This window comes from Streptopelia decaocto (genome assembly GCF_964273445.1).
Source record: "Streptopelia decaocto genome assembly, chromosome: 13".
NCBI lineage: Eukaryota > Metazoa > Chordata > Aves > Columbiformes > Columbidae > Streptopelia > Streptopelia decaocto.
Genome location: NC_138668.1, coordinates 14,007,441 through 14,035,351, shown reverse-complemented (window position 1 = coordinate 14,035,351; position 27,911 = coordinate 14,007,441). Strand labels below are relative to the sequence as shown.

Genomic DNA, 27,911 nt, shown 5'->3' with positions numbered 1-27,911 from the left:
GGGAGCCGGGGCGGGCAGTGGGCAGGGAGCCGGGGCGGGCAGTGGGCAGGGGGCCGGGGCGGGCAGTGGGCAGGGGGCAGGGGCGGGCAGGGGGCAGGGGTCTCGCGGCGGGCAGAGCCCGCACACCGCCCCGGGAGCCCCGCGCACGCCCCGGGCAGCTGCAGGCGGTTCGGTGCGGTTGTGCCGCTGCAGAGAGATGTCTCCGGGAACTGTTACACAGGGGCAACTGGCAACAGAGCCACGAAACCATCTTAATACCCAAATCTGATGTCAGCCGGGAAACCCGCGTATCCCGGCAGTTCACCGGGGGTTTGCGCCGGTAGCCCGGCGGTCCGTGTCAGTAACGCGGGGGTCTGTGCCGCTCACCCCCGGCAGGTTCTGGAACGACACACTCCAGCAGTGGAGTCACCTTTTTAACAGTGGTGTACAGCTGTCAAGGGAAGTATTGGCACCCTTTACTTTTGTGTTTCAGAAGTTTTACACCTAGGAGATGATGGATAATTTCAGTAAAATGATGCCATTGCGATGCTGCATAGCAATTTTGAATATATTGATTTCTGCACCTTAATGGTAGACAATTTCTCTGAATTGAGTGGGTACATTCACTGGGAAGATAATTCTACCTTAAGCTGGCCAATCAGCTTCTGAGCAGATAGCTCAGTATTTGGGATGTAAAAACTAATGCCATAAATCAATCATTCTGCAAACCAAGGCAGTGTGCACCAGCCTGTGAGGTGATCTGGACTTGTAGATGTTCATCACCATGTGATACTTGTACAACTTCTGTACTAACACGCTGTAATTATCTTCTACGGGAAACGACTGAAAAAAAGTTATGTGGAATCGGATTAAAATATTTAAGCAAGTTTGAATGTCTGGGGTGGGAGGAACTGGCCAGTAAGACATATCTGAGAAATGTATCCTGTCCGTTCCCTATGGAGAATGTGGCTGTGAGACCACAGCCCCGCACGGCCCCTCAGCTCTGCCGTTTACACACACACGGATCAGATTCACTCGTGTCAGCAGCACTTCCCACATTTCCTACTCAGGTACGTGTTCAAATGTTTTTCTTTTGGGCCCAACAGTTCGTCTCCTGTTCCCAAGGTTATAGAGCATGTTCCCCACAAAAAGGACAAGTCAGTCCCTTCCCCAGCAGCGCCTTCCTCTGGGCCGGCCAGGGCTCCTCTCGCAGGGTATCTGAGTAAAAACCAGGCTTGAGGCGGAGGCTGAGCCAGGCTGAGCTCAGCGGGGAACGCTGCCAGCACTGCTGCGATCCCTCCTGCTCGGGAATAACTTTACCCCGCTGGGCAGCCGCTGAGAATTCGTTCCATCCGTCATTGCAAGAGGAAAGTCTGACCCTGTTCACACCCCATCTGGTGTCTGTCCGACGTGTGCGGCTCCGCTGCCCGCACCTCACCCCCCTACGCTCAGCACTCACGCCCATATACGCTTTAAATATCACGAGAAGATACATTTAACTTACAATGACCATTTATTTAAAATTACCTCTACTTTTTGTAGCTGTTGTGTATTGTTGTGCCAGCTTTCTGAGACAAGATGTGCCGTAACGTAATGCATATAAATACATATCTGTTTCATTTCCTCGAGATGAAAAATATTAATGAGCTGTTTCATTGTTATGTATCTGGAGAAGACAAAAAGATGGCAGTTATCTTGCATTCAAACTAGAAGAAAGCTGTGCTGATTTAAGGACTCTTAGGACAGTGAAATACAGCGCCTAATTAGAAGTATTTATTTATGTTCAAAATGCTTGGCACAGAAGATGGGTCACAATGCGAATTTAGAGCATTGCATTTCAGAAATGAGTTTTTGCCAGACAGGCCATAAAGCTGAAAGGGAAAATTAGAAAACTAAGTTATCTGAGATGTCACTCAACATTTAAAACTGGAGGAAAATAATCATAAGAGGAAGGTCTCTCCCATTTTTTATAGTTTCTATGGAAGATGAACACAGGTGAGAGGTAGAAGAGCAAAGCTCAAGGTATTTATGTTTTTTTTTGTCCATTCGGACCGAACCATCTGCAGAGATCACTAGACAGTGGTGAGAGACGACTCCCGGAGCCTGTGATTTGGCTCAGACTTGTCTCCAGGGCTGCACTTCCCTGCAGCCACTGACTGATACATGTGAACCGCTCTGAACTCAAACTTGTATTTCTTTTGCTCAAGGTAAGCTCACTGCAGACAAACCCACATCCCCCCTTGGGCAAGTCCCTCTGCGCTGTAACCACAGCGTCACATCATGTCTGAGTCCCCAGGTCCCAACACGCCGGGGGCTGCTCCACAGGGCAAAGTGCTGCTTTCCTGCAGAAAAACAGTGCGCCAGGGACAGGGGGTCAGGAGGATCCCCCGGAGTGCTGGGACCCAGGCGGCTTCCAGCCCCCTGCGGGGATGGAACAGCCCTCGGAACTCGGTGACCTCTGTGCGGTGTCACAAGGTGCCCGCAGCAGCAGGCGCTGTCGGCGGCTCCGAGCGGCTGCGCTGCGGCCGCCTGTCCCGCTGCACGATGGAGTTCCTGGGCACCACGCAGGTGGCCAGTTACTGCGGCTCGAGGAAGAGCTGCCTGTTCCCAGACCTGCCTCCCACCAGCACCACCAAGGACACCTACCAGTCCTACTACCTGCCCGGCTACCGCCACCTGTGCTCCTGGCGGCCCAGTCTGCTGCACAAGGTGGTTTCGGTCCCTCCCGACTCCGACAACCAGTTTAACCCCAGCGGGCGGCCGCCCACCATCCTGCCGGCGCTGCGCTCCAGCCTGCACGCCCGCTACAGCCCCCGCGACTGGCACCTTGCGACCGCGGCCCAGCTGCGAGGCTCGGAAGCCTCCAGGTACTGCGCTGGTAGGATGAACACTGATTCCATGAGACTGATGCAAGATAAGGATCAGCTGACTTATCAGATGCAAGAGGACAGTAAAAGAAACCTGGGGCAGAGGATGTCCAACATTGACTTCTGGAGATCTGAGCTCATCTATGAGCTGGAGAGTCTGCTGAAAGAGACCCAAGCCTTGGAAACAGCAAAGAAGCGGCTTGAATGCGCTGTGGATGAACTGCAAGGACCACTGAAGGTAGGTTTGACACAGCTGGTTATTTCCTTTATCTCTGTTGAATACTAGTGTGGCTTTTACTGTTATCATCAAAACACATCTTGGTGAAATGGGACCCTCACGTAAGAAGGAAGCCTGGCCACCATGGGCCTTAAATATAAAAGTCAACAAAGGAACCTCTCAAGACATTTCCACGCCTCTTCTCCTTCCTTTCTGCTTGAGGCCGAGTGTCCCCCAGGCCTGGCCAGCCCCTCAGAACATCCCAGGAGAGCAGAAGGTGGCCCTCTGAGCTGCAATAGCCCCATGTTTTTATCTAGTGCTGAACTTCCTGCTGTCACTTGGTGGAAATAGTATTTTTACTTAGGACATCATACCATTTGTCTTACACTTTGAAGTTCTCCAAAATCTTAAAGGCGAATTAACTGCAACACAAAAAGCCACAGTAATATCAGAGTCAATAAATGATGCCAGCAAAAACTCAAACCGTGCAAAAACTAGAGTCAAAGTTATCTCATAAATAAGTGGAATGCTGCTGCTTGAAGCCATGTCTATCGTGGTTCTAGGCAAGTACAAATAGAAACCCCAAATTCAGTATTCAATAACAACTCTTTTAGTTGTCTGTACCTGTACTGGGTCAGAGCGGTGGGCTGAGGATGCTTTTATTCAGGGAACATTTTCTGCTGAAAGGTTTTGTGCCAGTTGATGCTGTTTCATTGCTTAGTATGGTTCTAAACATGTGGATGAGACATGAAGAGCAAAGTTAACCTGATGGGGCAGGCGAACTGAATTCCCTGTTCAACGATGTAGTTTTGCAGTTGTTCTCTTGTACAGGTATGAAACTGCCAAACCTTGGCATCGGGTAAGGGACGATGAGGGGGGACGAGATTAAAGGAATTTGCTGTGGATGATTGTACAACAACACGGGTGTTTTAATCCATACAATTCACAGCAAAGCTTGGGCTTGTTGAGATGTAGGAGGCCTTGCTGCACGTTCATAAGCAGCTAATCAAACGGCAGCTAATCCTGGAGAGCATGTATTATTATGAACAGGGAAGGAGGAATGAGGCACCAAGACAGATCAGTTGAGCCAACTCTGATTCTGTGTGACGCCAGGGATGGTCCTTGCCTGACATCAGCACAGTTGGAGGTGTCACGGCACAACACTGAGCCCATCGCAAACGTCCTGTGTTTGCTCGCAGGTGGCGCTGGAATGCCTGTACTACCGCGAGAAGAGGAAGGAGATAGACTTAGTTCATGACGACGTGGAAAAGAACCTCATAAAGGTAAGATCAGACTTACTAGTTTAGTTTTCAAGCTGTGGAAAGAACGAAAATCCAACTAAATATTTATTGGGGTAAAAACATTGCAATAATTTCTTCCTTTCATTTATTTGGAAGGCTGAGGGGGTGAAAAGAGAAAGAAACTTGGTAAAACTATATATAGTGGGGATAGTTAATGTTCTATTCACCCTTCCTGGCGCAAAAGGAACAGCCTCGCATCCTTGTGAGGTCTTCTCCAGGTCTGTCTTCCCTGCTCCTGTAGAACAAGGTAGAAACACGTCTCTAGATTGTTTTGTGGGCCATGGCCTCCAAAATCTCAGAAGTTCTTAGGGCTTAAAATATAAAATGCTGGTTTACTACCTTGGTATATAGATGGCATTACTGAACAAAGAAAGTGATGATAGTAGTGATTGCTAAATCTTTTAAATAAATAAAAAAAAATTATCATTTTGATAACATATTTAAAATAAGTTTTATTGGCTGTGTACTTTTTCAAAATGAAAAGGAAAGGCTATTGGCCTGGTCTCCCAGGCATTGCTCTGGCTGTGGAGCAAGAGAGACCTTGACAATAATGGACAACAAGGGTTCATTTTGTAATAACTGGAAAGCCTGTTGGGAACTCGCTGTCGCTCCTACACGCACTGTACGAGTGCACGGGCAGAGCTGTGCTTTTAAATCTGGGCTTAGTGAATTCCAAAGAATTTAAACCACTTTATTCCCTGTTTCAAAACTCACAAAACTGTGCACATTTAGGTAAGAGGGTATGTTGGGCTAAACCAGACTTTTTAAAAAGAGCTGGAACACCATAATGTTGGCTGAGGGTTTGTAATTACCATCTCGGCATAGTTTTTAGCGTGGTTGGTTTGAATAGTTTTATTTATTTTAAGCTGTGTGGAACCTGGCTTTGAATTTCTATGGCTGATATTTATGGTTTTGAAGTATATTACAATATATTTCCTTAGGGAGCCTGTTTCTGAGATCAGATATATTTTTAATCTACTCCACGATTAGCAAAATATTTCTGTTGCTCTAGAAAAATGTAGAAGTAGTTAGAGAGGGTAGTTTAATGGATTAACGTTCAGGTTTCAAGTATCTTCATTATGCTTAAGGCAAGCAAAAATTGCCTTTGTGTTTATTAGAATGACTCCATGCAATAAAATCTATGAACATGTTTGATAAATATAAAAATGAAATATTATAAATCTATATTTGTAATAAATATTAAATATTTAAATATTAAATAAATATATTTAAATAAATATAAATATAAATAAATATTAAAAGCCATACAAAACCAAGTCAAAATATACAACTTTTTAGTGCTGAGAGAGGGACCGAAACACATCCTTTCTGGACCTACATTGCATTTGAGATCTGTGAGATGGTTGCAACATCTAAAATGCAGAATAAAAAGGGTAAATCCACTAGAAGAAATGAAGCTGAAGGAAAGCACTGACACTGTATATTTTCCACTGCAGGAGGTCGATGTATTCAAGGAGTGTCAAGAAATACTGACAAAACTCGCACAGAAAATTGGTCAACAGTTGGAGTAAGACTTTACTTTTAATCCCTGTTTTAAAGATAGGAAAACTGAATTCAGTGTTAGCTGTTACCTAATGACAGATTGAAAATAGCAAAAGCAAAGACTTCACCTCTTAGATGCTCATTGCCCTCCACTTCTAATTCCTACCAATGAGAATTTGTATGTTAAACTGCAGAAGAGCAATAATTACTATTTAAAGGTGACTATGACTCAATTTTTAAAGTCACACTTAATCTTAAATCCTTCATTAAAATGAGAGGCACTAAAATGATAGCTTAGTTCTGCCAATGTTGCTATGTGGCGTGTTGGACTGTAGTTCAAAGGGTTTTTTTTAAATTACAAAACTAAATTCAAAGGAAATTTACCATAGAGCAAACAAACAGGAATCTAATAATATAATAAGGTATGAGAGGAGTTATGGAATGGACCTAAATTACTTTTATGTATATTTATACATGTTTTTGTTATGGGAGGCTTTGGAATTTATTTTATTTCTTTGAGAGTGCACAAATATCCTAGTAAATTCAAATGATATACAAGCCTTATCATTTAATTGGTAAAACTATTCTGAATTCAGTGTTCTGTTAACTATGCAGAACTGACACAAATTTTAAAAGTCACGTTTATTTGATGTGACCTGATTCTCAAAAGAAGCCGTTCAAGTACACACAAGGAAGAGAAAGTTGTGCAGTTCTTGATTAGTACATCACAGGAGAAAAAGACCTAAGCAGATTTTATAAAGGATTATCTGACTAATGGCACTCAGGGCTCGCATGAGTCAGGTCAGATGCATTTCTGCAGTTCATCCCACCCCTGCAGTACATTGGGGGCGTGATCGGACCAAAGCCAAGTTCACATTTGGTGGCACGAGCTCTGCCTGGCTCTCCACGGCAGCGCTGGGTACCTGGGATTCGGTGCTGTCACCACACCGGGCAGACCCACAGTGTCAACAAGTACATCACAGAAACAGCAATATTGGCAAAACATGCCCATGTGTCTGCTGTCTTCCTGAGGCACTGGAAAGCAAGACTTTGGTTGTTTCTTCATCCACGTTACTCCCATTCCAGCCCAAGGTCTGCCAGCTCTGCCCTCTTTTTGGAAGAGCCAAAGCAGATTAAGTTACTCCAAAAATTCCTTGTGGGTAAGAAAGCGGAGAGGGAGTGACATATTTCCCTCCTTGTGATCAAGACAAGCAGATCTATTTAAACAGCTTTCCCGGTGATGTACAATTTGAATTATGCTGAGTGAATTTGTGCCCCAAATCAGGAGAGACGGGAAACCACGACTCTGCTCTGCCCCGGTCTTTCTCACTCCCAGCTTTGCTGGCACGAAGGTTGTCACCCAAAGCTCCCCCCTTTTGCTCTGAAGCCTTCCCTCATGCCACACAACAACTACCTGTTGTTTGTACCCTTGCGTTTGTCTGTCATCAAAAAGACAAACGTTACTAAAGGTAGTGAGTTAAAGACAATTCTTGGGGGGATACTGGCTAGAGGCCAGAAGGGATGAATGAACAGCAGCTCCCTCTAGCTAAATTACAGCACCAAGCGATTTCAAGGCACTGTAAATGCCAGCAAACTTTAAAATGAAGCACCGTAGGAACCTAATGAAAGCAATTCACTATTTAGCACACCAGTATTAGAGGTGGTTTAGATTAAAGTCTTTCCCCTTCACAGGATCAACAGAGATGCACAGCATGCCCTGGAGCAGGATCTTGCTGACAAAACCTCAGCCCATTTCATCGATGAGAAGTGTTTCAACCTGAGGAACACATCGGACAGCATCGCCTTTTACCATGGAGTGGAAAAAATAGATGGGACGTGAGTACAAGCGGCTGTTGTAACCTTCTCTTTCCGTGCTCCCTGCTGGAGGTGGGAGCCTGATGACAGCACCAGTCCTGGCCTTACCTTTGAGGAGTGATAAAGAAAAAAGTGGCTTCTGTCTCCATATGGCCCTGGTTTTTCTTGGTGTGAAACCCTCCAACCCTCCATCATCCTGAGATATTCCCTGCCCCCTCAGAGCTGCTGTTGTTGGGGCCAGGCAGGAGCTGGCAGCCCTGCAGCAAAGCTGTGAGCTGAGCTGTGATTCTCAGCGAGGAGCATCCTTCACAGCTGAGGTGCTGTCTTCAAATCCTTTGTGCAGATCATGGAATTATACAATCACTGTGGTTGGAAAAGACCTTTAAGATCGAGTCCAACCATTAACCCAACACTGTCAAGTCCACCTCTAAACAGAATCCCAGAATGTCAGGGATTGGAAGGGACCTGGAAAGCTCATCCAGTGCAATCCCCCCATGGAGCAGGAACACCCAGATGAGGTTACACAGGAAGGTGTCCAGGCGGGTTGCAATGTCTGCACAGAAGGAGACTCCACAACCTCCCTGGGCAGCCTGGGCCAGGCTCTGCCACCCTCACCATGAAGAAGTTTCTTCTCATATTTAAGTGGAACCTCCTGTGTTCCAGTTTGCACCCACTGCCCCTTGTCCTGTCACTGGTTGTCACCAAGAAGAGCCTGGCTCCATCCTCCTGACACTCCCCCTTTCCATATTGATCCCCAGGAATGAGTCCCCCCTCAGTCTCCTCTTGTCCAGCTCCAGAGCCCCAGCTCCCTCAGCCTTTCCTCACACGGGAGATGCTCCACTCCCTTCAGCATCTTGGTGGCTCTAAACCATGTCCCTAAAAATACCTCCCTCTGATTTTTATTTATACTGTTCTGTGGTCTTCAGGTTCCAAACCCACATCCAATAAAATAAAAATTCAGCTAAGGTGTGCAATTAAGTGCAATGTGGTAAGCAGCATGCAAGTGTACACCAAGGATTATATACATTTTCTGTAAAAATAGCTTGAGTTATTTAGCAATTAGGCCATCGATATACAGAGATAGATATTACACAGGATGATCAAAAAGATTTGGCACAGCTTTAGCATTACAGCCTGAACTAAAGTTACTAAGCTAAAATGTCCCAATTGTATACAGTTTAAAAACTGTTTATTAGTAGTGGCCTCATCAAGAACTGCATCTAATCCAAAAGCAACGAGAGAGGAAAAGCAGCTTACAATAGAGGGCAGTGTTTTTGTGGTAATGACTTGTTAGTTCCCTTATCGCTCTTTAACATAGCAATGCTTGAACGGTGGATGTGCTCCACAATCTCAAATGATAATGACTCTGTCTTGCTGGAAGGAGAAAAAAAATAATCAGTATTATTTGTTTACTTATGCTCTGCTTTTCATTAAAAGATCACCTCATTCACTGCTGAAAGGAGGGCATATCCGAAGGAAACTTGGCAGGCGTTCTGCTGACTCTAGTAACACTGCCTCCTTTTAGGATTAGCAATGAATAAAATTATTCTTGTCAGCTCAGGGAAAAAGCAGATTCATGTGGGTAAGTTTTACAGCCCTTTTCCTTTTCCACCAACCATTACCCAAAGAAATGCCATTTTTCATTAAGATTTTCCAGAAACTGCTTGGCAGGCTGAGCCATACCTGCAGCGCTGGGGAGCAGAGCAGGTGTTTTCTGCCTCAGCAGAGCCAGCCGGATCAATTGCAGTCTGAAAAAGCAATGTTAGAGAACAGATTAAGTACTAACTATTTCAGATAGTCAAGATGGAAACCTACTTGGAAATTTAATTTTCTGATGAGAATATGAAAATAACCATCAGGCCGTAGAGCAGGGGTGTCAAACTCATTGTCACTGGGGGCCACATCAGCCTGGAGGTTGCCTTCAAAGGGCCAAATGGAATTTTAGGACTGTATAAATGCCCTTTGAAGGCAACTGCCAGGCTGATGTGGCCCCTGGTGAAAACGCATTTGTCATCACACCATAGAGGGGTAAAAAAACCCCAGAAAACAAAACAAACCCCAATACCATACAGAAAGTACACTGAGATTGTCTGGGTCAGTAGCTGCAAGTAATCCCAGCTCAGATTTAGTACACTGATTTATGCACTTTATTATGGTACCATGTTGGTTACCTAAAGCTACCTAAATAAATGTGTGGCACTAAGGAATTCCAAATCGTTTAGGAAGATCAGTACTTCAGTTTGGAGAGAGAGGAATAGACTATAAGAAACTGAAAAAAGGGCTCCTGAGAAAACAAGTGCTGACAAAATTAACTTTTTCTTTTTGCATCCCTTAATATTTATTCTCAGTGTTCAATTAAAACCTAAAGCAAATGTGGAACTCAATAGATTGTGACCTGTCCCTGCAGAGTTTAACAAACAGGCATAACTCTTAGGAGGAAGTTTTATGTGGAGAAATAAGTCTAAATGCAGGCAGAAGTTTGTCTCAGTGTTTCAGTTCGACAAGTAAAATATCTGTACCTTTCCATAAAAAACCCTAGCTCTTTCTGGGTGAAGGGAGAATGACTGGTAGGCTGGGCGCTGCAGTGAAGAAGGTGGTGAACTTAACTCTAAAGAGTCACTTCTGCTGTTCCAGTTCTCAAGCTGGGGGCTCAGGCTGCAAGTTTAGAGCCCCAGAGATTCCCAGTTTGGAAAGACTTGACTCTGGGATTTATGTTCATAATGATGTTCACCATGATAACGAAGGCCATCTGTGAAGCGTGGACACAAACCCAAGCACCCCCAAGTTTGTTTACACACAGGATATTGCGGCAGGAACGTTCCTGGGTGGTGTTTTTCAGCGTGGGACCCCTGTATTCAGTTTCAGTAAATTCACTGGCTTTTCCATAGCAGAGTCAGTTCTGCCCGTCTCACAGATACAATGAATTTAACTGTGACATCCATGTAAGTTAAAGCAGAGGTGTTCATTTGACTGCCTAGAGAAGTGGATGGAGGTATCTATCCAAATGACACAGAAGGACAGCGTTGGGGCTGGGAGATAATTCCAGTTCTCCTCACTCGGAGGTCAGTGCCTCATCCATTTCCCTGCTCTCGTTCCTTCTGGTGATGAAGGCCACTGGGATGCCAGAGCCACATGCTTTATTATCCAGATCATTCATATCTCATGAGGTAGGGCCGCTCTGCTGGCAGACCAGAGCTGTGTAACCATCCTTTCTCCTGCGGTTTCTCACTTATTTTCTCTAAACTAGGTTGGGCTCTCATGTTCTCTGGTGGTTGGCGACACATAACTCAGTTTCCCCAGGATAAAGGTTTGGGTTCACAAAAGTAGATGGTATTTGAATCTAATTTGATGGTGTGCAATGCATAGGAGATCACGCTAAATAACGTAATGATCCACTAAGGCGATAAGCTCTCTGAACGTTGACACAGAAACGTGTCAAATCTCAGCTGAGATACAGCAGCAGGTTTGAACTCAGACCCTCACCCAATCTGTTAAATACCAGAAGAAGGTGTGTTGCTGACATTCATACCTGATCCTGAAACACTATTTTCAAGCATCAATAAACAAGAAGCATGCAAGAAAAAGTCATTCTTCATAGAGCAAAACATAAACCTACTTACTCTGAAGTTGATGCCAGGGCCACAAAGACCTTTAGTTAGGAGCCACAATATCCAAGTACAGCATAGAAATTCCATTGAAGTAACAGCTCTCCAAGATCTTCATGTGGTGTTGCCAAATCTTTGGTTTATAGAGGGAAAAAAAGAGAAAGTGGGTATGAAACCAGTAGAATCACCCGATGCATGTGCTCGCACAATTCAATGAATGAACACTTAATCTCAGTGTAATTATTACTCAACAGAAAATAGCTCACCTAAGCTTTTATCTTTTGTCTTCCCCTTATTTTAAATTTCCTTCCAGTATTTCAGTTCCTGCAACATGGGCTAAATTCAGCGAAGACAATATCAGGAACGCTCAACACGCAAGGGCCAACTCCGTGAAGCTCCGAGAGGACGCGGAGGTTGCGCTGGAGACCACGTCTGAGGAGATGTGGAATCAGTACGTCAGCACCAACCTGGCCTTTAACCACCGCATCGCTGAAGTCGCCGATGCAAAGAACAAACTCCAGGCACAACTGGCCAAGGTAAGAGCCCCTAAGAGGTGGCAGCTGCGTATCATATTAGTTGTACCTGAGAGGCGCAGAAATTTTTGGTGTTTCCATCCTTTCTGCATTAACATCTCCTCAGAGGATACACCTGTGTTACCTGTCCTCATAGGGTGAGTTTGAACCGCACACACCTGAAAAGAGCTCACTCCGAGCCAGGCAGCCTGATGAGACCACACGGTTTTACAAGAGACCAGGCAACACCTGTCCCTAATCACACACTGATTACATTCATTTGCAACTCACAGGTTTTAAGTGGGGAAAAATGTCTTCCATAGTATTTTTTTCTATTTTACATTTATGGATTATATTCCCTGGCCATTTCCTGATGCAGAAATAGGGCATGATTTTTTTTAAACAGTGAGCTAACTTTAGCAAGTGCAAATAAAAAGGCCACAAACAGTAGCACATTTATGTGGTGTAGGGGAAAGAGAAGATGAAGTTTTTGCACTTTGATTTTGCAGCATTAAGGGAAAAGCCCTAAATTATCTACAATTTAGAAGTATTTACATACAGAATGTCATTAGTCCACCTTTGACACCAAGGTTCCAAGTTTTCCTCTCGCTTTTGATAAATACCTTTCCACATTTTTAACCTGCATTTTGGCTGGTTGTGGTTGGAAAGCAACTATTTTGGAATCGGTCAGACAATGAACTTTTCAAACATTTGTTCTGCCTTTGTCTTCACATTATACAGGCAGAAATGCCACAGAAGGAGGCAGACCTGCTTTAATCTCTATCTGTATTACCTTTTCAGTAAGTTTTCACTGAAATAAGTGACATGTTGGAAGTGTATTACTTGAATTTTGAAACATATGTTCCAAAGATAACAAGAGGTGCTGCCTCTGTACTGACAGATAAAATCTTAAGCTCTCAAGACTCGCTGTGTTACCTTCATCTGATTTCACCCAGAGTTTAGTAAATTCTTCCATTAAAACTCCTCTTATATAGGAGTCCCATGTTCAATCATTTGTTTCAGTGCAGACTTGGAAACAATGGAGTTTTCCTGCCATTCTATTTGCAATAAGTGGTTTATGATGTTTTCAAGTTTATTTTTAGAGACATTTAGTGAAGTGCAAACTAACCAGCTAAATATGTGTTAAGTTACAGCACAAGTTTTTTTTTTTTTTACCTGCTTATAAGGCATGAAATATGTTGAATTTAGTTTTTTGCATGTTTTTAGATTTTACATGATCTAGCCAACTACAGCAGTTTGTCCCCAAATTTGCCATCCATCTACATTTCTCATGGATTTAATCTATGAACATCTGCTTCACGTTTTTTATTTGCCCTTTTCTAATGCTTTTAGGCGCCCCTTTTATAAAAGAACCTACATAGCATGAGGTAGCACAGGGTGTACTTATGGAATCATGAAGTGCATTTTGAGATATTAATGTACAAACAGGGATTTTGCTATGGAGCCCAGCTTTTACTGTGACATAACTTCTGACAACTGGTATATAATGGGAAAAAAATTATATCCTATGCTCTTACACCATTACATAGTAACAGTAAACTATCTGGAGAAATTAGAGTAATTAGATTTGTATAATGAATGATTAGTTTGTATGCTACATATGGTTAAAACAAGTATCAAATAAGATTGCACTCGATGAACTAATACTGCTGATAATGCTGAGTTACTAGTTCACATGTACACAGCAGATACTTTACTCATCACAAACTCCGTAGTAATGTAGTTACATCAGAATAACAAAATTCTAAAGGAGAAGAAAACTACATATGCTGGTGAGGAGTAATTCAGACTGGCCAGTGTTGTCAAAAGAAAGGAAAATACAATATGTTTATTGAGCAAAACCATTGCTGGCTAAGATGTGGGTGAAGTTCTATGGTAGAAAGGCCTTGAGGTGCTGGAGCGAGTTGAGAGACGAGAACGGAGCTGGTGAGGGGCTGGAGCACAAGTGTGATGGGAGCGGCTGAGGGACCTGGGGGGTTCAGCTGGAGAACAGGAGCTGAGGGGAGACCTTCTGATCTCTGAACTGCCTGAAAGGAGCCTGGAGCCAGGGGGGGTCGGGCTCTGCTCCCCAGGAACAAGCGCCAGGAGCAGAGGAAACGGCCTCAAGTTGCGCCAGGGGAGGTTTAGTTTGGATATTGGGAAAAAAATCTTCATGGAAAGAGCTGTTGGGCATTGGAACAGGCTGCTCAGGGCAGTGATGGAGTCACCATCCCTGGAGGGGTTTAAAAGGTGTTGAGATGAGGCTCTTAGGGACATGGTTTAGTGGTGGAGTTGGGTTATGGTTTGCCTTGATAATCCTGAAGGTCTGTTCCAACTGAAAAGATTCTATACACCTTCTAAGATTCTATACACCTTCTTCCCTGGTGCTGTCTGCCACAGCCCTTCCAGGTCTGCTGTTCAGAAGGTTGCTGGGTCAATATTCCAGCTCCAGAGTATCTGATCACAAGTATGTTATTGAGGGCTCTGTGTGAACAGTCTGCAGCAGTTCTTCCAGTGCTTCCTTCTTGTAATAACACTAAATTTGTATTTCTCATAGAAACAAAATGTAAAGAAAAACAGTGATCCATTACTATTCTGCTTAGTTGTATTCTAGAATATTGTCTTCCTCGATGTCTAGACAAGTGTGTTGTATATACCAAAAGATAGACAGACTGTTTCTGTGATGAAGGTATCCTGGTTTTACTTCTATCAAGCATCATGCCAGGAGTTTTGCCAAGACCTTCTCCATCCATGACATAATGTCTCCATTTCAGGTTACAAACTGTACAAGTCTCAGAGTAATAACTGCACAGCAGTCCATCTGTTTTTATAAGCATTTGGTCTGCTCCTAGTACTGCTGGAGGACTTGTACCTCACTTTCTAACCTGTTCCTGCACCATTTACCTTGAGTTACTGAAATACAATCGAATAATAGACTCCAAGTCTTTCCTGTTGTAACTGATAGAGGCTCTACCAATTTAACCAAGGTTGACACTACAGAGTGTTTTCACACCATTTTTAGAAGCATATGAACAAAATACATTCTTTGGAAAAAAAGATTTTGGCTAGTTTGCCTTAACTAGACACACTTTCCAATTCAGGGAAGCCAAGAGATTCACCTAAGAACCTTTCCTTGTAGGTATCTGAAAACCAGATTTTTTGCTCCTTAAATAACTTTCTCAAATCCTGACATTCAAGCTGCTTAGCACACAGCCTTTGACTCTTTTTCATGTCTGAAACAGTCTGAACAAGGCTAAATGCCTTCAATTTCTAGTCACCAGATGACACGCATGATGAAAAGATGCATACAGTATAATTTTATTATATACATCACCTGTCCCCTCAAATTTTTTACTATGAACATACAAAGATTTGCATTTAGTTAGAGGGATTGTTTAGCAACTTAGAGATGTCTTGGGGCAGATCAGATGTGTTTTTACCCTTTATTTTATGCCTGGAGTTTGGTCTGAATCCCAATACTGAACAGGCTCCAAATTCAGATCAAGTAACCAGGTCAGCACAAGGGAAGTCTCCAAAGAGTGCTGGTTGTCAGTGATTCCCACTTGCTTTTCTGCATTCCTGGTCCAGCTGTCTAACTGGTCCAGCTCTCTCTCACTTCACCGCTGTATTCAGGAAATTGTCTGAGTGCTCCTCACTTCAGATTTTCCCTGTCTGCTGTTTGCCTTTTCCTGCCTGACACTTCTGTGGGGGAAGCCGCTGGCGAGGCTGGCAAACCCCATCTATCAGAAGCCTGGGAAGTGATTTGCATGGGGAACAGTGCAAAAGGATTAAATTGCTTTTGTATAATTTTGAACAGTCGCATGCAGAAAGGAAACACTGTCCTTAAAATCCTGTTCTATATGTGTCTCTGTCCAGTTCACAGTAGAGCTCCTGTGTAAAATTATTCCCTGTCTATTTCTGCTAGATTTTTGTCTACAGAACTAGGAGGATTTGCCATATTTATAGCAGCAATCAAACAAGGGTATGTGGGAGCAAGGGTGTGGTACAAAGCATTTCCTCCTGCAGCTCCAAAGCCCAGAAGTTATCACAGCTGCAAGAATGACTAATGGACTGGAAAACAAACAATGGATGGAATAAGTTCCTCCACTTTCTCCTTAGCAGGCTAAAACCAGGGATGTCAGTAGCACTAGATGACACTGCTTTATTTAGCTTATCCCAATAACATTAGGGATAGGGGCAGAGAACTTGCTAAGTCCACAAGCATATATACAGAAGAAAAAAGAATCATAATAGAAGACTTGTTGCTTGAACAGAAAGAAGAATCAGCATTCAGTCAAAAGCCAGACGAATCTAGATGGAAAACGTAACCACTTATTTTTCAGAGCAAAGGAATGCATCAGTGCGGCAGCTTAGCACAGCCAGATGGCTCTATTAGCACCAGGAACTCAAATCAAGATCAGTGTTCTCCCTGAAAGCTCTGATCTCTCTACCATCTCTGGCTTTCAAAGAGGAATTTCTACAGGACAGACTGGTGACCTGCAGGCAATGCAGAACTGAGACTTCTTATCCTAAGACTGAAAACGTCCCATTTTTCATTTCTGTCCCAACTGCACAAGTCTATGATTAATCCATTTTACTTGATTCTGGGATTAATCTTGATCATAACAATGTGAGGCTCATCCGGAATTTGGACAGCAGAACCCTGGAAATACGAGGTGCTGGAGGCAGACACCCAGCTGCGTATTTGGCAAGGGCTAGATGACAAACCAAAGCAGGTACTACAGCTCTGCGGTGTTTCATCGCCACTGGGCTCACAGAGCACGTGGTCAGCTGGGGATGCAAATATTCTCCAAGAGTCTAATGCCAACGTGTGACTCTGGTCAGGCTCAGAGCTGCTCTAGGACCAGATTTTTAGGCAGGTGAACAGAAAACAGTGTAACAAATTGACGTAGAATAGGGTGGTATGTCGTCTTCAGCATGCCTCCAGAAACAGTCTATGCCAAGAGACATTATGGTAAATATATTTTACATCTAGTGTAAAAGTACACAAATCTTTAGGAAAAGGAGGAAAACCTTTAATCATGGTGCCAGCCCCTCATTAATACGTTTGCATTTCTTTTCCATAAAGTTAATATTAACGCAAATAGTTACGTTGGCTTCAGTCTGCGGAAATAACCAACAGGGCAGGATGTTTATGTACATCACCTCTGGGAATCAGTCAGACCAGACAGTGAGTGACATGTTTACATAGTCCAGTATTTATGCCGAGCCTAAACGGCAGCTTATCTGTGCCCGCTCCAGCAGCTGCGCAGCGCTCAGAGCGGCTCTGCGCCCGAGGCTCAGCACCCAGCGCCAGCCTCCTGCCAGCCCCGCCCATCAGGGAGCCCAAAGGTGCTAGAAAAACAGGTACATGTTTAGGAAAATGATGAAAAAGTCACCACCTGCTCCAGCAAACAAGTGGCCATGATTTAGCATATTTCCACTTGGCTTACTGAGACTGTGTGCTGTTAGAAACAGAGCTGCTCTTTGTTTGCTTTAACCCCTGGGGTGTGAAGAGGCACAATATTACATCGATATATGAGGGAAATTAACTCCGCCTTTTCTTTTTGCCTGGTATATTTTTTACTCTATACCTGAAAAGCCTTCAGGATTTACTAAGTTACACCATCTCTTAAATAAGTTACACCATCTGTTGAATAAGTCATCCCCTCAGAGTCTCCATCCTTCACATAATTCTAAATTTAAGAAAAATAGTATTTATAAATGTAAGAAAAACCTCTCCTGTCTTAGCAACTATTGAGTATTTTTATACGGTGGCTAGAAGAATTGAGAACACTTTATATTTACACAACTTTCTTCCAATTCAACAGATAAACCTACTTAATTTTACAATTAGCATAAAATATAGACTGAAAGCCAGGAAAACCTCAGTGGCAATAAAACCAGCAACTGCCTACCAGCCTCTGAAATACTTTCCAAGCTTCTTATCTGAGAAATTCTGAGAGGAGCCCTCCTACAGCTGTTAAAAAGGACACAGCCTGTTCCTCTCAACAGGAATAGAAAGAAATACTAAAATAGGAGGGGAGGTGCCGTTGTAAGCAATGAGTAAGGGAGGTGCAGCAGTGTCGTGAGCTGTGGGAAGGAGTATCCGTGTAGCAGATACTTCACAAAGGCTTTCATCTCAGACCCCAAAGGATCTTCACATCACTTTTAAAATACATTTTTGTTGATTGCTTTTTTTCCCCTTCCTCTTTTTATGCCTTAAAACCTCAGTTATTCATGTTTTTTCATGTCTCTTCATGGTGACTGGGTATACAGGTAATCTTATCATTTAACATTGGAACCTGTGTGAGAGTGAAGTTTCAGGTGATTAATGAAGAGTGACTCAGAAGCATTCGGGAAGGTATGAGCTGGTTGGTGCAGGCAGCTCAAACTTGCCTGGAAAAACCTGTTTGAAGGAGGAAATAGTTCTTTAAGCCAGGAATAGACTTTTGCCTAGAAACCAAGAGAAAGCAGAGGTGAAAGTGAAGGCACTTGCTTGAAGACGAAACCAGACTTCTCCCTCCTAAAATTATTGCTTAATCTCATGAAATCATAAAGACTTGCAGAGACTAGGTCAGGGTACAAACTATTAATATGGCAAGTGGAGAACCCAAGCAGGAGGAGGTGGCTCCTCAGCACACCTGCGGCAACACTGCTCCACACGGATTGGCGCCGGGGAAAATGACGTGGGGAAGGATGGAGGTATCTCAACCAAGTGACAGCCCTTGTGCATCAGGATGTAACCCGGTCGTCACGAATCCAAGTGTCTTTATTTACAAAAGAACAGGAATCTCACAGGGAGGGACACACAGCTGCTAAGTAAAGGCAGCCTGGAGTGAATGGATGTCAGGCTTTGCTGGCGTTGATCTACGAGATAGAACTTATTTCTGTCACAACATTTATGTGTGAGAAACTGGAGGCGGCTGCTGCTCCTCCCCTGCAGCTCGTCACACTCGGGCAGGTCGTACAGGCTTGGCAGAGGAAACAGGATTTAGTTCAAGACAGCAGGGATCATATACATTTATAAACCAGGTTCTTATTCTCAGAAAGGGGCAGCTTGCAGGAAATATAGACACACATAGTAGCTTTTCTAGAAAAGAAGCATTTTCAGGCTCTGAAGGTGCATAAATACATTGCATTGGCTCTAAAGTCAGGGCCAATCTCGCTTACCATGACTGGGTTGAAATGTCTTTAATGACTAGAAAGTATCTCGTTCCTGACAAGAATCTAAATTGTAGAGCAGATCCATGAGCCACAGCCATATCTCTGGCACCATCTCTTTCTAGACACATCTTCTCTCTATAAAGGGATGTATGCCCAGCTCTCAGATGAAGTAACTTAAAACAGAGCATGCGCAAGGCCCAAACTGCCTGGTTTATTGTTATTTTTACCAAGTTTAGCAAAAATATGTTAATAACATAGCACTTAATTTTGTTCTCCTAAATGATAATGCGCTCAAAACCACAGCACCCAAAACCACAGTGAAGTATAAAATGGAGGGGAAATACAACAGAGCTCCGACACTTACTCTTCTTCTTTGATAGTTAAAAGTGTAGCAAGGAGGTATGCAAGGAGTTAAGCATTTCCTTGTATACACTTATGACTTCCTCTGTTATTTTGAAAATATTTTAGAAAATCCAGGCCAAGTTAAATGCTCCCATGTTTTTCTCCCCCATTAATTTTAATAAAGCTGTTTTAAAATAAACAGGACCAGTGGAAAAGTTAAATAGAAAGTGATTGCATATAAATGTGAAATTGATTGATATTTTCAGAAATTAAAGTAGCAAAAGGCATACCGCAATTCAGTGAAAGGAGGATTTTTGTGAGATTGTAAACCGTTATATACCCTGGGCCCTCTGTTTCAGCCTATGCTAAACAGACCAGTCTATGTAAGGACATAGACTAAATGTCCAGATGTATATTTAAAACCTTCTTTGTTTTAAAAGTATAGTATTTACACTCCAATACTTTCCAATTTTCTGTGAAAATGTCATATTTAGGACAGTTATAAAGAAAAACTTGGCGATTTTATAGGTATCCTTTGGTACACGTAGAACTTAGACCGTGCTTTAGCTTTCAGTTCTGTTGTCTATAGTTATACCAACCCTATTCCCATTGTTATGAAGCTTTATGAATAAGCTTGCAATATTCCCAAGTCCAGGGCTACCTCTCCACTCCCAATACGCTTGATGAATTGTGCCCTGCATCGGTTTGACGATATTTTCCCTGGGCACAAACTAAACTTCAGCTTCTCTTACCTGTGAAACTCAGTCATCCTGTGGTTATGCACAACAAATGTATAAAAGTTACTGCTCAGAACAATTCCAATTCTGCTTCAACACAGTTAAACTATCTGAATGCATTACCTGCTAATGTCTCATTCTGTTAAGTGTGATTTTATTTTTCTTTAAAGTGTGCTTTTCTTCTTTTCTTAAAAGATTCCTGGACTATTTCCCACCACCATCTGATTAAAAAACAAAACAAAAATTGATAAGTCATAAAATAATGACCTTCAATTAAGCTTCAAAGGAAAGAAACAAACCCCTAAAAACAACAAGAGCAAGGGACGTGGTAATCTTGGCCAAGAATTTGTCTACAACACGACAGTAAAGCCTGTCAGGTCCAAATTAATTTCAGATTCGAGCTCTGGGTTATACTTTGCCATATATAATAGTTTTTGCTTTGAAATAGTGTGGACATACACCCTAAAATTAATTGTGAAATCAGTCACAGTTACACTATTTATTCAATTACATATGATAACTTCGATAAACATAACTTCTACAAAATAATTTGGTTGAAATATGGAAACAAGTTCAAATAACTGAGAGGCAAAACATTAAATATAAAGACATTTTAAAAATGAGGAGGCACAAGACTGTCCCTCCCAGCACATTACCTGCCTGCTGCTTTTTGCACTGAGATACTAAACACTGACCAAGCCTCAGAAACATCAAGGAAACAAGGGAGCTATCAGACTGCAGCATTTAAAAATGCTAATGCTGTACATAAGGCTGCCCTGATTACATGATGTGTCAGTCTCACTGTACCCAGCTGTCCTGGGTGAAGCGAGAGAACGGTGGGAGTGCCGTTTTCTCCAAGCTCTCCAGAACGCTGCAGCACAAAACTTCACTCGTGTCCTGAAGGGAACGTGTCCAGCATTCCCTGCCCCGGCCAGTCCCTCACCCTGCTCGAGGAACACGCTGCTCAGCCGTTGTTTTTGCTTCCTGCCTTTGGAGGCCATCCAGAAATGACATTGGCTGGTGCAACGCTGTCTGGTGATCCTCCCCGCCAATCCCTTCGTGGATATCACATTATCTAAGTCGTTTTATCCAATGTGTGGCCAGAATGAGTAATTGAAAACTGCTTGTACAAAGCTGCTGCGATGTGCTGGAGTTGGTTCCCCTGAGGACATTTTGCTTTGTCTGTCTTAAATGATGGCGTTTTGAAAAAAAGAACTAAGAAAAGAATTGAGAACACACAATGAACCTAAACCACATCCATTCATGTGCAGCCAAACAGGGCTTAACGGTGGATGTATAGTTTCATATTTGAATTTTGAGTTCACAGGCAGGTTTAAACTATATTTTCATTGGCGAATGAATAAGGGTTTGCTCAGTAGCACTGATCGATTGCCTTGGTTGTGCATAACGTGCTTGCAGACAACTCCTGCCTTCTGAGCAGGACACCGGAACATCTAAGGAAGTCGTGTGGCACACAAGGGTAGTTGCTGCAGATCGTGCTGACACAAAATGTTATAAAACTGAGTTTTCAGTGACTTTTAGATAAAAGCTCTCTTTCATGACTAATCATCTGCTGAATTCTGAATAAAGAGAAGCATTTTCTCACAGACAATATTAATTTCATCCTCATCTCTAAGCTGATTAGAACAATTAGCACTAATTAGGTGTAAGAGAGCTTATAATTTAACTCCACTCACTGAATAATTTGTTTTGATCTATAGTATCACAGGACAGAAGGTATCAGCACAGTGTTGGCATTACATGGTTACCTGAGCACGAGTGCACTTGTGATCTGGGGCATGGCTCTGGGGAGCTGGTTTCACAGTCGTGGTTCATTTCTAACCAAGTGCTCCAGGCCTGCTTTAATCGCACTGTTTCACAAAGGTGAATCACCATTCCCACCTGCTGCCCAAAAGAAAAAGTGTTTTACTACCAGTAAAGGTCACAGTCTGAACCACAAAGGTCCTACCCACAATCTGAACTGAGACTGCAAGCCCTCTGTTCCACCAGAAATAGAAACCAAATAACCCAACTCAGCTCTTTCTGAAATTGAGACATAACTTTGCTCAGTTCTTACTGGGCTGAGATACACGCTGCTTTGTTCCATTGGTTTTATTTGGAATGACACTTTCTTAAAAACAAATCCACCTGCTTACAATTTGCTCCAAATTGTAAGGAGAATTAACGCAAGAGGCCAACAGGTACCAGACCCGCGCGGCAGCGAGTCTGTTGACGTGCGGGCAGCGAGGCGTGGGACGGGAAATGCCGCCGCGGTGGCAGAAGCTGTAACATAAACACAGGAAAGGAGGACCCTGCGATGCCGCGGGTGACACTGAAAACACCGCCTGGCCTTCGCCTCGCGGCCTTGGGGCGTCCCCGCGGACCCATGGGCTTGGGCAGCAGTGGGAACAGTCCTCTCCTGGACTGACAGGTGGGACAAACTCTCCACACGTCACCTTGGAGCCGGACCCACCTTTGGCATGTGCGGATGAACACGCTGGATTCTCTTAGAGAGTTTATAAGTAGCAAAGCTCTGACAAGAGCACAAACTACTCAAATTCTGCTTCTGAGCAGCACAAGACCCAAATCCTTGATGTTTTCAGGGAAGAGGATGTGGCCTTGATGCACAATGAAGAATATTTAACTTCATTAAGTCTCTTCCCCTTGGTTTTTATCTATAGAAATAAGTATGTGTAACTGGTAAAATCATGAGCAGGATGTAAAATAATGTATCTAACAATGTGCTCTTATCATAAGTAGTTCCTCTGCAAAACAAATAGCTACCAAAGTGCACTGGATTATCTGCATAAATATTTCCTGTAAAACACAGCTCGTTTACAGGGATTATCTAATTAAGAAGGAACCACTGCAGAAAAAAAATCTTATAAGAAGAAATTTACTACTGTTAGTTTCACTTTCTTCCAGATGATGTTCCCTTCATAACAAAACAGGTTTTTTTTTTCCAGCTGTCTCTAAGCAATAAATGCTCCTTTTTGGGTGAAGATGCTCTTAAGCTCTGTGAGAACCAACCTTGGACCCAAGGGGCTCAGCGTGGTGTGGAAATCTCACTTCAGACCAGCGCAGTTGTGTTCATACGCTGCTCCTTGGGGTCCAAAATGATTCATCTCTTGGAAAATTGTGTTGCTGTAAGGGCTGAACTGGTGTGGACAGCCAGGAGACCTTTCACATTGCTCTGCTATACAACATCAACAAGCCCTGAAGGATTCAGACTGGGGCAGGTTCCCAGCATCCTTAACTCTTCAGCTTTTGCCAAAAAATAACCTTTCAGCAGCAGGAACTAACTTGATTTTCAAAGCACAAACATCATTAGCAAACTTGGTACAACTTAGTGTGTAAGCAAGATCAAAGTAGCAGCATCATTTAGGTCACATTACACCATTTTTAGTGGTTGTTAAAATTCAAGTTGCATTGATTTTAGTAGACTGGCTGAGAAAATACATTAGTTCAATTTGTTGTCTTCCATTTTAAAGCTGTGTACAGGAAAAGCCTGAACAGGTTGTGATGAATCCTGATCAACGAAAGTAACATAATAATCAATTGGCTGGGAAATGTTACCCAAATATAAACATTTTTTCCCATCTTTCTTTTGTAAGACTGAACAAAACTTTTCCCTTGCAATTTCTCAATTTTGTTCGTAAAGATTAAAATATGTAAAAAACAGATACAGGATTCTCAGGGATAACACGATTATATGATAACATGAACAGTGACTAAAAACTATGCTGTACTAATTCCATGGGCTTCTCCTTTTTGGTGATGTTTCACTCCATATCTTCCCCATTTACAGAAAATAAGCCTTTAAAGGAAGTTGGTCTTGTCTCTACAGCTCCCAGTGGAGTTTTCAAAACTTTGAGAATTTAGTTTCAGTGTGAAAACGTGACTTATGTTCATATGTTCTTGCAGCAAATGTCCCCAAATTACTTGGAATATGAAACAATTTTAGAAAGGATAAATTTGATTGCTTTGGAATTTATGGGGCAAAAGAAAATCAGAATTGGATGAAGGTTTAAAGGACAATGATAGTTTATTGGAATTTCACCTTTGCAAAATGTTCATAGATCAAGCAGCAGATTTTTTTTTATTTAGGAGTAAAATGAAGCAAAGTAGAAATAACTCCCTATAAAGCTATAAACAATGCCTCTATGAAAACGGCTTCATCACAAGAACATGGTTGGAATTCCTCATCCCAATAATTCAGTGCTTCTCTTCTGCTTGTATTAAGTTTATATTCCAATTTGCCTACAAATGTCTTAATTTTATAATAGGAAAGAGATGATGCATTTCCTAGTGGATGTTGTTCACCTGTTTTTCAGGAACAACCTCATTAAATGCTTTCATATGATGTATGAGTGTACAGCCCCCTCCTGGCTTTGATATGATTGCCATATGTCCTTTTAAAGAAATGGCAAGATCAAGCCAATGTTATACAAATCCACCTGATTTATGAGTTTATAGTAGTCTCCTCCCCTAAATTAAGCAATTAACATGCCAGAATTGAAGCAGTTCCTACAGGAGTGTTTAAAAGCAGGGGCGCGTTCTTATTTTGTATGCACGTGAGGCTTAAAAACCATTCTGCTTTGTTCAGATCCTTCAGGAAATCTTCCAGACAGAAGATACAATCATGTTACTGGAGAGATCCATAAAGGCGAAGGAGTACCCGCTGAAGGTGGCCCAGACCCGCCTGGTAGGAAGAACTAATCGGCCCAATATGGAACTTTGCCGTGACGCACCTCAACTGCAGTAAGTAAAAGCCAAATGACTCCATCCCTCCCTTCACCTGCCACCCAGGAACAGGAAATTTAATAAGTGTGAATCGGTTTGATGAGATGAGAATTGCATTCGTTACATTAGGATACAATTAAGAGCTCAATTGCATGTTGCTGGCTGATACCCTTTGGGGTTCAGTCTCCTGGCTGAGTCGGGACTTACGAATTGATTTTAATTCCGCACTCTATGAAACACAAGACTTCACTTCAGGAAAGACCTAATTTTAAGAACATGTTATCCAAGACAAAATCCTATCTTTTGATGCAAACAACTATGTAATGGTCAAGCTCCTTGAAAAGTTCATGCAAATACAAATGAGGGAGCATTTCTTACTGCCTCAACTAGTTTTCAGCTGTACAGCAACTCCGGTATCATCTTTGCACAGGTTAGCTCCTTTGGCAGGCAATTGGTTATACAGCATACATTTTGGTTACAGAGCTGTGGGGGCTTCCCAGCACATGTTGGCATCAGCTGGGTGACCCCTGTATTATGTATAGAGTATGTGTTGTGTCTTTCCGTATATACAAGAAGATACCCGAGATAAAAGCCTTCCTTCCCTCGTCACCAAAAAAAAGGTTCTTCTGAATGTTAATCCCATTTATCTCCCTCCAGTTCAGCTGGAACACAGCAGTGATCCAGAACAACACTATCAAGTATATCTTATTTAAAATACTGCCTTCAAAAAGCTCGGGGGGGGGGGGGTGGGTCCTGAAGAAATACTGCACCAGGGTTCCGCCCCCAGATGGAGTGAACTTCACGGTCTAGTAAAAGAGTTTCGCTTATTTTTGTGGAAAGTAGAAAACTACTCCCTTTTATTTTTGGCCCTAGCAAAATCTCCCTGTATGCAACAGCTTCACATACAGTAAGATTAATGAAGTACATGATGCTTAAATTGCGTAGTTATATTATTTTTCCTAAACACTGTTTTATCAACGTGAAAAGCTTCAATTTAAACAAGGAAGAGGCAATAAATCATAGTTTATTATACTGGCATCTTTTCACTTTTTCTAACTCCTTAAGCCATAAATTGTACAACGCAATATATATTTTTTCAGCCTCATACCTCCCTAATCGGATCTTGACATTTCCTTTGGCGTATCCATATATTAGATTTCTTCAGTTTCACGCTCTGCTCCCCACATCCATTCTGTCACAAAATATTGGTCTGGATTTGAATTCTTTTATATCACTTTGGATAGTTGTATTTATATGGCTTTTCATATCACACAAATCATGCCTATTCTGGATGCAGGCGCTTAGCTGTGAAAAACAAGAAAAACTTCTGATTATACTGTAGCATTCACTCAGCTGGCACATTTACTATAGGAGCAGATCATTTGCCACTTCAGTTAGCGCCACACCATCAGTTATGTATGCAAATGAGGTAGTATCAGCATTTTATTAAAACAAACAAACAAAACACCGACAGCCTTAAACATTAAGACACTTCTCTAGTTCTATACTCCGAGTCTCGTTCTGTCTCTACTCCCTCCCTGAAAATCTCTTCCCCAAGAGTGTCTGCAGCAGTATGATTGACATCAGTCGCTCAGCAGGATCGTGTGTAGCCAAGAGACAAAACTTGCTTGATTTAGGATGAAAACCAGCATCACATTATACTTTCTTCCCACAATTGCCAGTGATGCTGTTGATGTTCCAAAGGGTCCTGTCTAAAAAAGTCTGGAAGGTTCATTTGAAGTCACTGGAGCATTAGAATGTCTTTTGATATTTTCCTCAATTAGAGTGAAAGGATAAACATGAGATACTCAAAACCAAGTAGTACTCAGGGTTCTAATCAATCTAGCTCCTCTTGGCAGCTATGGGAGAGCTTCCCAAGCTGTTGCACAGCTATTTGGAAGTATTTTAGCCTTAATATACACGCAAGTTTTCTGTCAGTCTTATATGATTTCTAATATTTTAGCCAAAATGTTCATACAGGGACACCATTTAGAGATGTAGTTATATTGCCAGATAATGAGCACATCCTGTTCTCCTTCCTCCAGTGCATGTGAATTTTGCTCGGCCACAGCTCCCTAATCCACACCAGGTTGTGCTGGATGCTTTAACTGATCCAAATTCTTGAATATTATGGTCATCATAACTCAACATCTCAAATAAAATATATTTCTTAGAGACAAAATCCTATCTGAGAAAGCAAAACGTTTTGCTAATTCACTTAATGATTTTTTTCTGCTTTTAAATACTTTGTTAAGTGTATTTATTTTATGTGAGAATTAGACCAATAGCTCAACTGTAATAGGGAAAAAAATATCAAATGAACCATTTCTTTGTAACACGTAATTGTTATCTGAGTTTGCTGTTTATTTCAAAGGAAGTGCTGATGTTGGCACTTGTTCTCTGTGTGTGCTGCCAACTTTGTAGTTGAAAGGATTAGACAGAAAACAATTAATAAAGTCCAGTTTTTCTGTGCTGAAACAACCGGGACTATCCCAAAACATGTTAAAGTGGATTCTGGGAGAAAAGAAAATAAAAATGAAAAGAATCTTTTTTACTGTCTATAGTGCACTGAGCAATTAACAGAACAGCAGACAAAACACAAAGCTGACAGTATCAGAGTTTACCAGCCCAGTGACTACACAAGATTTGCCACATCTCCGCTGATAAACCACTGGAAGAAATGGGGCGGGTATCAGCTCACAGAAAATCTTGATTCTAGAGTTGCACATGCAACAGTTATTCTGGCAAGCAATTCTTGTTCCCATTAACAGGAACGTGGTGAGTGGCTGCTGAAGTTACGTGAGCAACCTGTCCCCTTCTCTTTTTTCAGGCTTGTCACTGAAGTTTACACTATAGATGACACTTTACAGACCTTAAAGCGACGTCTGCAAGAAGCCCGTGATACTCTGCAGATGTTGATGGTCAACAAATCCAAGCTGGAACACGACATTTCAGTGAAGGCAAACTCCTTCTTCATCGACAGAAAGTGCATGGACATGCGCAAGGTGTTCCCCAGCCCTCCCCGCCTCATTGGCTACACTTAACCAGCAACCTTGCATATCCTATGCATGTCAAAGTTGCAAAGGTTGCAACGATTTCCTCAAGGAATTCACTGTTATTCTG

The 27,911-nt window shown here is 42.5% G+C and overlaps 1 protein-coding gene across 4 annotated transcripts; it reads left to right on the top strand.

Moving 5' to 3' along the window:
* Positions 1–109: 109 nt before the first annotated feature.
* On the top strand, positions 110–27,911 carry TEKT5 (tektin 5). 4 transcript variants are annotated; one of them, XM_082064548.1, is made up of 9 exons: positions 110–1,049; positions 2,046–2,186; positions 2,305–3,084; positions 4,263–4,346; positions 5,822–5,892; positions 7,560–7,703; positions 11,601–11,823; positions 24,652–24,806; positions 27,619–27,911. In XM_082064548.1, exons 3-9 carry the CDS (start codon positions 2,524–2,526, stop codon positions 27,830–27,832), a joined length of 1,452 nt encoding a protein of 483 aa, XP_081920674.1. In that variant the 5' UTR covers positions 110–1,049; positions 2,046–2,186; positions 2,305–2,523; the 3' UTR covers positions 27,833–27,911. The 4 variants fall into 4 exon arrangements, with proteins under 4 accessions (XP_081920674.1, XP_081920673.1, XP_081920675.1 ...); XM_082064547.1 differs by having other exon boundaries at positions 2,276–3,084; XM_082064549.1 differs by having other exon boundaries at positions 2,269–3,084.

Coding starts and splice junctions, on each gene's coding strand:
- TEKT5 (XM_082064550.1), top strand. CDS start 2,524: ATGGAGTTCCTGGGCACCACGCAGGTGGCCAGTTACTGCGGCTCGAGG. Junction 3,085..4,262: donor AACTGCAAGGACCACTGAAG/GTAGGTTTGACA, acceptor GTTTGCTCGCAG/GTGGCGCTGGAATGCCTGTA. Junction 11,824..24,651: donor TCCAGGCACAACTGGCCAAG/GTAAGAGCCCCT, acceptor TGCTTTGTTCAG/ATCCTTCAGGAAATCTTCCA.